This window comes from Pinus tabuliformis, chromosome 2_2 (assembly GCF_031772625.1).
Source record: "Pinus tabuliformis cultivar Carrire ecotype Pingquan chromosome 2_2, CPIR1, whole genome shotgun sequence".
NCBI classification, from domain to species: Eukaryota; Viridiplantae; Streptophyta; class Pinopsida; order Pinales; family Pinaceae; genus Pinus; species Pinus tabuliformis.
Window position 1 is genome coordinate 501,068,863 of NC_142300.1, and position 9,510 is coordinate 501,078,372.

Genomic DNA, 9,510 nt, shown 5'->3' on the forward strand with positions numbered 1-9,510 from the left:
ATAAGTGATAATATAGTTTACTACATTAAGTACTAATAGTAAAATCACTATCCACAGGGTCTTGGATAGATGGTGATGAGGTGCTCTGTTAAGCTACTCCTTGATGTGAAGTCATCGGTTCAATTCCTTGCTCTGATCAAGGTGATATATTGGACATGATGAATGTGTAATCTTGCCAAGCTTGCAAAAAAATGATATTAAAATCCTTGACCTTGTAATAGAACGTTTTAAATTAAAAATATAATTCAATACATTTTATGAAATCATTTTTTTGAAATTTTATATTTAATTTATTTGAAGGCATCCATTCTACTACTCTAGATTTATCTTAACCCTAAATCTACAAACTGCTGAGAGTAATCAAATTTATTAGAGGTGCAAATCTCTTTTTAGGGTGAAAAGAGATTAGATCCCTCTCTCACCACTTGGTAAATCAAGAGTTGAGATAGATTTAAGTTAGTTTATTAAAAAATGTTTACACTTTTAAGAATAGTTATTAATTTTGAGTTATTAAATATAAATGTTGATAAAATAAATATATTTTCATATATTTTAAAAATATTGTAGAAAATTTAGTTAATTCTCTAAAAACATTGCATCCTTTTCATCTATCTATTTAAAATTATGCATAATTTTTTTCGTATAATGTTAAGTCAATTTTCCATTAGGAATATCACACTATCACCAAAAATATACTCTCCGTGGAAAGGCATTTGATAGAATAGTGCTCGAAAAAATAAAAAGGATGGTACATAAACTAAAATGTGGGCTAGATTGACATCATAATAAACAATTAATATAAACATAACATATACTAAGTAGAGGGATCACAATCAGTAGTTGTGAACTGGATGGGGTCCTCGTTGTTGATGGGGGTGGGATACTAAGGTGCTACTCAATGCGGTCTGGTCATTGGTCCAAGTCCTTCATATGCTGATGCAAATGCTCTATAGAGTGCAAGAGATCTGCTTGATGCTCAAACCAATCCATCAGGGTTTCGCCAAGGAGGAATTTTGAGTGCCAATATTAAAAAATGTACCTATATTAGTAGAAATGTACACATGTATGCCCAATGTTTGACGTTTAGTCTAGAAAACCTAGGTGAACCTATTTGTTTTAAAGTTGACTCTTCTAAGAGGCTCCTTATCTATCCATGCAGGCTTTCTCATCTTGGATGGGGCTTGAGTGAGCTTACAAAATTAGGCAACATTTTTCTCCAAGTAGTGGTTGATATATGAGTTCCCTCTAGAGACCCATTCTTGGTAGTACGCTTCTATGAGAAGATGTGCACAATGACGAGGCATGGTGGAGGGCATAATTGTGATATAAGTGTAGGTGGTTAGAGGGGGATGGTTATAAGAACATGCACGAAGGGACGAGACACATGTAGAAGGTCCTGAGATAGGTAGCCAACTGAAAATGGAGGATAAGATCTAGTAAAGGAGAGTACAAGAAGCCATTCACAAAAGGGGTGAGCCAACTTAGGATAGGGTGAGGAGAGAGACACTAGGTCAATTGAAGAGACCAAAAGATCAATGAGGATGGCCTAAGAGAGGAAACTAGAGAGATGGTGCTTAATATTTGAATCTAGACCACAAGGAGAGTGCTAGTCAAGAGTGGTAAGTGATGAAATTATAGAAGAATATTCGCATGTGGGAATAAATACCAAGCAAGGACCATTATTCAAAGTAAAACCCGACAAAAGCATTTTTGCTGAAGGCATATGAGATCCAAATGAGTGCTTTTCTCGCATGCAAGAGGAACCAAAATTGGAGGCAACACCATGTGTGTTGAACCTATGGGACGAAGGAAACAACTGGGTGGAACCTATTTCTCGGACGAAACATGGAAATTGATATCATGACTCTAGCCTATGAGGGAGGACCACTTTGATTTGGATCAATGAATGCGGTCCAAATGTGCTAGGAAAATTCTCAACCAAGGCTTGAAAGGGTGGGTCAACTAAAGAACCCGATTGTAATCATCAAGAGCCAAGCTCATGATGTACACCAGAGGCATTGGTAGCTAGTAACATAAAATGAAAATCAAACCATCAGAAGAGATGTTGTAATCTACATTAGAGTTAGATGTAGTACCACATGAGTGGATGCCAGACAAGCAGTAAGGATGGATGACATACATTTAAGGATATGATAGGAGTCATGCATGTGCTAGAGTGTGTTGAGAGAACCTCACATGTCTAGGGGAATTAGGAAAAATAACATCATCAACATGCTTTATATGGGCATGCTTGCATGTCACCCTACCACATGTCTAGGTGAGGTAGTGGAAACCCACCCATTTCCCCCTTTTGCACACTAAGCACCCCATCTAGGATATATGTACCTTTTTGAATGAGCTTCCAGCACATTTCCTTAAGAGGGGACTCCTGTAGAAGGTTCCAAGTGGAGGAGAGTATTATCAAATAGTCTAAACTTCAATGATTAGCTAGTATATCTTCTACTTTTTTGCTTGTCCACCTAATGTGGGAGGTGACAATGACCAAGATGTTGGAAACAAGAGAAGAAGCCTTGCATACGAGTGCTTCTGAATACCAAATTTTGGAGACCTTAGGTACTAGGGCACCATTATGTAGCTTATAGAGCATGTTAATGATAAGCTAGAATCGTTTTCCACAAAAATCTTGGAAGAGCCCTATGCTTGTGAAATTTCCATCCCTATGATGAGAACAATGAGTTTAGTGACATTATTGTCATTAATTCCCAATGTGTCTAATTATATGTAAAGTGGAAGGCCTTTTTGATCTCTAAATATACCATTGAATCTGGTTGGGCCCATATTCTTTTCAATGCGCCATCAAAATCTATTTCTAGGAAAGAGGTGACCATGCAAAGGGAATGGTCAGCGAAGGGAAGGGCGTAGGGGATGTTGAATAGATAAGGGCATTATGATAATAACTTGTAGCTTTTAAAAATGTAATTCTCTAGTAGCAATATATTTTGAAAGAAACTTTATAGATTAAATTAAATGAATAAATGAAAATAATTTAACATAATAATAATAAGTAACGATATAGTTTACTATCTTAATCATTAACTTAACACAAATTTTAATTTTAAAATATGTCTTAATATATTTTATGAAATGAATTTTTCTAAATTTTATATTTAATTTAGTGTAAACTAATTGATTAATAAATTCTTACACTTTTATGAATATCTTACTAATTTCAAATTTATAGCTAAATATACTAATAAAATAAATAATTTTAATAACTGTTAAAAATAATTTAGAAAATTTATTTAATTCACTAAATATATTATATTCTTTTAATTTATGCACATCATTATTTACTTTTATTTTAAAAAAAAAATTATATATATATAGTAAACTTAGTAGGACTCTACTATTTTCAAGTTTACATTTTCATTATTCAACTTGTTATTAGAGGAGAGTAGCACAAGATTGGAACTCAAGATCTCTCGTTAAGTGTGACTTCATTCCACGACCACTTGAGCTACCCCAGGCATACTATATATATATATATATATAGCATTGAGCTTTATATAGTAAACTTAGTAGGACTCTACTATTTTCAAATTTACATTTTCATTATTCAACTTGTTATTACAGGAGAGTAGCACAAGATTGGAACTCAAGATCTCTCGTTAAGTGTGACTTCATTCCACGACCACTTGAGCTACCCCAAGCATACTATATATATATATATATATATATATATATATATATATAGATATATATAGCATTGAGCTTTCAAAAGAATGTTAAGTCAATTAATATAACTTTAGTGAAAATTCAATTTTTCAATTTTTTTAATATATTAATTAACTACTTTAAACTTACTCATTAATATAGATAAATAATATAGTAATATAGATAAATAATATAGTAATAAATTTCTATAGTTGAAATTATTTATTAATTAAATGAGAATATCACATTCTATTAAATAAAAAATTGGAAATATCAATAATATATTTTATAAATGTATTATATTAATTATTTTTTTAATTAAATAAATATTTTAAATTTTAATTTACAACCCATACAAAATAAAGTTACACATTTTCATTTTATTATTTTTTCAATTATTTAAAATTTTGATAATTATTACCTGATATTTTATAATTGTATTAAATGCAGGGTACAAAAAGGAAAGATATCATCAATATCTTTTATGATCAATCAAAAATATTATAACATATTTTATAATCAGGTTGGATTTATAATATTATAATAAATCATTATTTTTTTAATTAATATTACAAAAATTAATAGAAGAGAAAAATACTTGAAATATTAATTTAATTTTAATAAGTGAAAATTCTATATATAATTTATGTTACCATTATTTTATAATGACGTTATCATTGGATTTATAATATTATAATATAGAATGTTTTATTAAAACAATGGTTATCATTAATAATATAAAAAAAATATTTAAAAGAAAACACTAATTTAACTTTATAACATGATTTCTTTTATATATAATTATTAAATATTAAATTAATCTGGAATAATATTGAAAAATGAGTGTATAATTTATACTTATATATTTTTTAAAAAATGATTTGGTATTAAATTAATTTTAAAATATGTACAAAGGGTATTTGAATTTAAAAAAAAAACACAATAATATCAAAAAAAACTATTTGAATTTAAAAAGAAAAAAACACAATAGTACAAATGTGTCCATAATGCATGATTTGAAATAATTTTTTGAAAATAAATGATTTTAAATTTCTTTTTAAATGATGAAGTACTCTCTCTCTATTACAACAATATTATGGATATAACAACATAACTCACTTTTTATTTCTCATAGCATACCTTGCTATCATTTTAACAGAGCATCTTGCTATCATTTTAATAATATAATAAGCTAAAACAAACTTTTTAGTTATGTAGGTAATCTATACTCTCCATAAAATCTTCTAGGATTGGGAGATATTTTCCAAAATATACCATTATTCCATAATGTCATGACACTTACCATTCCACCAAATCCAATTCCTATTCCCAACCCTAAGGCAATCAATGAAACATGTTCAGATACATGACTCAACCATCCTTGACCTTCACTAAAGCTACCTTCTTCCTTTTTCTTTCCCATTTGTTTACATGCTGGTAAAGGATTGCCACATAAGCACTTGTTCTTCTGAAATGAAGCCACACTGAAGGTGTCAAACTGTGTTCCTTTTGGAATTCTCCCACAAAGCTTATTATTTGAAAAATCCAAATAAGACAATTCCGTTAATTTAGAGAGATCTTGAGGAATTATTCCACTCAAATTGTTTTTGGACAAATCCAATTGCTCCAGAGTAGATATTTCACTAAGTGATGCAGGTATTTGTCCTTCCAAATGGTTTCCAGATAAATTCAGCAACCGCAAGCTTCTTAGATTTTCCATAGTTGAAGGTATTTCACCAATAAGATTATTGCTAGACAAATCCAATATTGTATTTGTTACCAGCACATATATCAAATTGTACTCAGCTCCCTTAATGGTAATCCTTACATCTTCATATAGTGTGTTACCAATAAGTTGGGGCTTGATTTTGAATCCATGTAATCCTTCAAGATTAAATGGTATTCTCCCATTAAAATTATTGTTGGATAAATCCAACACTTGCAATTGATAAAGATTTGTAATCCACAGAGGAATACTACCATTGAATTTATTATAACCCATACTTAAAACTCTTAGGTCATAAAAAGAAGCAATGCACTTAGGAAGCCCTCCTGTAAATTCATTATTCCTTAAATCCAGCAATTGAAGTTGGGTGCAATTAGCCAAGGATGAAGGCAAAATCCCACTGAACTTATTAGAATGTGCCGAGAAAATTTGTAGAGAATTTGAAAACTGCGTCGTCAAATCTCCACTAAGTAAATTCTCTGACAATTTCAATCTCTGTAAAGCAGTGCATTTCTTTAAACTTGATGGTATTGTCCCTGACAACAAATTCTCTGTGAGTATTAGGACCTTTAAAGCTTTGCAGTTCCCTAAAGATGCAGGAATCTTTCCACTAAGATTGTTTTGGGAGAAATCTACGTACAGCAGTGCCATACATTTACCAATAGTTTCAGGGATAGCGCCACTGAAATTGTTGGTACTGAGATTTAGGTAGGTCAACTGCCTCAAATTAGCAATTGCTTCTGGGATGTTGCCAGACAAGGTATTTCCAGAAAGACCTAGTATTGCAAGGGGAAGCCGAAATATGTTCATGGGCAGGGGGGCCTGAATTCTGTTCCTTCCCAAAACTAAATACGTAAGCTGAGTACAATTACCCAGAGCTGCAGGGATATAACCAGTTAATGAGTTGCCACGCAAGCTCAGAAGTTGCAACTTGGATAGACGTCCGAATTCTGATGGAATAATTCCGGTCAAGCTGTTGCTATCAAGGGAAAGCATTTGAAGGGATTGAAGGTTTCCTATGGCTTTTGGAATTGCACGAGTGAAATTGTTGATACGGAGTAAAAGCATTTCAAGCTTGTTCAAATTGCCAATTTCCGCAGGTATGCTACCAGTTAGATTGTTTGCACCAAGATTTAGGAAGATTAACTGAGACAAGTTGGTAATCGCTTTCGGTAGGCTACCCGTGAACTGATTTGCCTCGAGATTTAGGACGGTCAACTGACTCAAATTGGCAACTGCTTCAGGGATGTTGCCAGACAAGGTATTACTGTAAAGATCTAGTTTTATAAGGGGAAGCCGAAATATGTTCATGGGCAGGGTCCCCTGGATTCCGTTCTTGTCCAGAATTAAATCCGCAAGCTGAGTACAATTACCCAGAGCTTCAGGGATATCACCACTTAACGAGTTGCCACTCAAGTGCAGATGTCCCAACTTGACTAGACGCCCGAATTCTGATGGAATAATCCCTGTCAACCTGTTTCCTGAAAGTTCGATCGATTGAAGATGTGTGCAATTATACAATGCTTTTGGAATAAGGCCTTGGAAATGATTAAAGCTGAGGTCAAGAATTCCCAGCGCTTTAAGCTGCCCAAACTTTGGTGGAATTCCTCCTCTGAAATTATTATGAGAAAGTATAAAAATACGCAACAATGAAAGGTTGCCGAGAGACGGAGAAAGGCTACCTTCTAATTGCAGTTCAGGAAGTATGATGGCAACCACTCTTTTAGTTCCTTTTCTGCACCAAATGCCAGTCCAGGAGCATACTTTCGTAGAGTTTTCTGCCGTCCAGTCCAAAAGAGATCCATGTGGATCGGACGTGATCATCTTTCTGAATGAAAGAAGAGCCTCCATGTCCCTTGTATCCATGGATGATGCCAATTCACCTTCCTCCATCTTGCGTTCATCTTCCTTCAAACCAAAATCACGGGGTTGCAGAGAAGTATTTCCACCAGGGTTGCTCTCGATATGATGACCATCGGAGAAACCATTTTGGAGATGGATATGGGAAGAATAATTTGGCTCCCTTGAGTCACTACTAACTGTGGCAGTGACAGGAAAGAGCATTATTGTAGTTGCCATGATCACAAAGCACACAACACTGTTATCCATTTCTCTCTTTCGCTGCGCAACACCCATGCCCTCCTCTCTTTGCTATGCTATATTGTGCCCGACATGCAAAATATAAATACAGATATAGCTCTCACATAAGTTCACTCAAGGCTACTGAGTAAATGGAAAAGCCGTGTGGACTGGGGCGTACTTGGTCAACAATGTTGTATTGAGTGGGGCCTAATGTTGAAGATAGTTGTTGCAACATTTCTAATCGGAATTTGGTTGGCGCTGGCTCCGAAGTGGGAGACATTCAAAAGAAACACAACTAGCATGGCCCTATCGAAACAGCCTAGGGTCCAAATTTTTAGGGTTTTCGCAAATTTTTCAACTTAATAATATAATTTCAAACGAATCAATCGGTGTAGCACGACCAAATCCCCACTTACTACGCCTGACGGATCTAATTTAAAAATGATTATATTATGGTCAATGTAGGCTTTCGCTTAAACTTATGGTCATTGTAAGCTTAGGCTTCTAACATTTAAGAAAAAACTTTTCGCATGAGAAAAAAATCCCATTTATATAATTACATAACAAATATATTAAAATATTGAATACTTTTTTTGATTAAGTAAGAGTGGAGCTTTCTATTAATGCAAGAAATGTTACAGATATTACATGTTTTTACAAGTGTAAAAACGAACAAGGGCTAACCCGATGAAGATTAACCCGAAACAAACCCCAAACAAACTCACAACCTTATGCCCTAATCTTACATCTAAACCTTTGCCCATTATCCAACCTAATGGCCATTCGATAAGACCCCCACTGATCCAACGGTCATTAAAGAAATTGCTTCAGAGATATGCGCGACCTTTACCAACTTTACGGAGCTAATAGGGTAAATAAATTGTCAATGTATAAAACATGAGGGTCGTTCTTAACTTAACCTACCCCCATGTTGAAACCCGATATCCCTTTGATCCAGATCTCGTAAGAATCGACAGGCACAAACATTATCACCTCGGCAACTTGCGCCTCTTTTACCCAGTTCACGAATCCAATAAGAATTATGAGCCATTCGTTTATAAATGTTTGGGTTCGGTCTGAGACTTAACCTTCGATTACTTTTAGAACTCGATGTCCATATGATTTGGTCCCTATTGATCTGACGCTCCTCCGAGATATTGGATCAGAAACTTGCATGGTCTTTACCCTCTTTATGGACCCAATGAAGATTATGAACCACGGATCTAAAAATCTTCGAGTTTGCTTGAATAGTTAACCTTCGATCACTTTCCCACCCGATAGCCATTCAATGGTGAAGGCTATCAAGATTTGTGGTCAGCGACCTGCTAAGAAGCCTGCTATTTACCAAGTGCCCCTCCCCTGTAGAAAGCTCTATTTTACGCATTTTTGAGCAAGCAATGGTTAAAAAAGACTTTCTCCTCCACTCACTCCTGCTTCCACTAGTCTTCTTTCTTGTTCATTCCTAATAATCTGGAAGTTCTCCATGTCTTTGGCCGCATGCATTTGACAATCCCCATGCAATTTTCCCGAGGGTATCGAATCCCAAACATACCTTTTGTGACTTTCTTTGCATAACACTCCTTCATTTGTGAGACGATTAGTGAACATGTTGGCTTTTCTTCGCACATGAACGAAGCTAACTGTTATCAGGGTTTATAGGTGGGTATGAATGCACTGAAAGACCTGCAAAAGCTGCCAATGTTTTGAAACTTTTCCCAAGGCTTTTCCATTATTTATCTTCTTGGCCGCATTAATAATCAATTCAGGGTATACTTCAATGATGGCATTATGTAAATTTCACTCAATGAGTATTTCCAAGCATTGCTCTAAGGTCATGAGTTCTGCCATGTTATTAGTGGCAGTCGCCAAATGATTGTGAAAGATATCCTTAATGCACCCCTGTTCATCTCTGATGACCCCTCCAAAACCAGCCATTCCTCGATTAGCTTTAGAAGCTCCATCTATATTGAATTTCAAGAAACCATGAGGAGGAGGTTGCCAGAAGTCTTTACCAACAATTATCTGGC

The 9,510-nt window shown here is 34.4% G+C and overlaps 1 protein-coding gene across 1 annotated transcript; it reads right to left on the bottom strand.

Moving 5' to 3' along the window:
* Positions 1 to 4,885: 4,885 nt before the first annotated feature.
* LOC149193557 (uncharacterized) lies at positions 4,886 to 7,586 on the bottom strand. The gene has a single exon (XM_089407355.1). The coding sequence runs from the start codon at positions 7,535 to 7,537 to the stop codon at positions 4,886 to 4,888; it is 2,652 nt and encodes an 883-aa protein (XP_089263481.1). The 5' UTR covers positions 7,538 to 7,586.
* Positions 7,587 to 9,510: the final 1,924 nt, after the last annotated feature.

What these genes read in the sequence shown, in the direction of transcription:
- LOC149193557 (XM_089407355.1), bottom strand. Translation starts at nt 7,537, where the DNA reads ATGGGTGTTGCGCAGCGAAAGAGAGAAATGGATAACAGTGTTGTGTGC.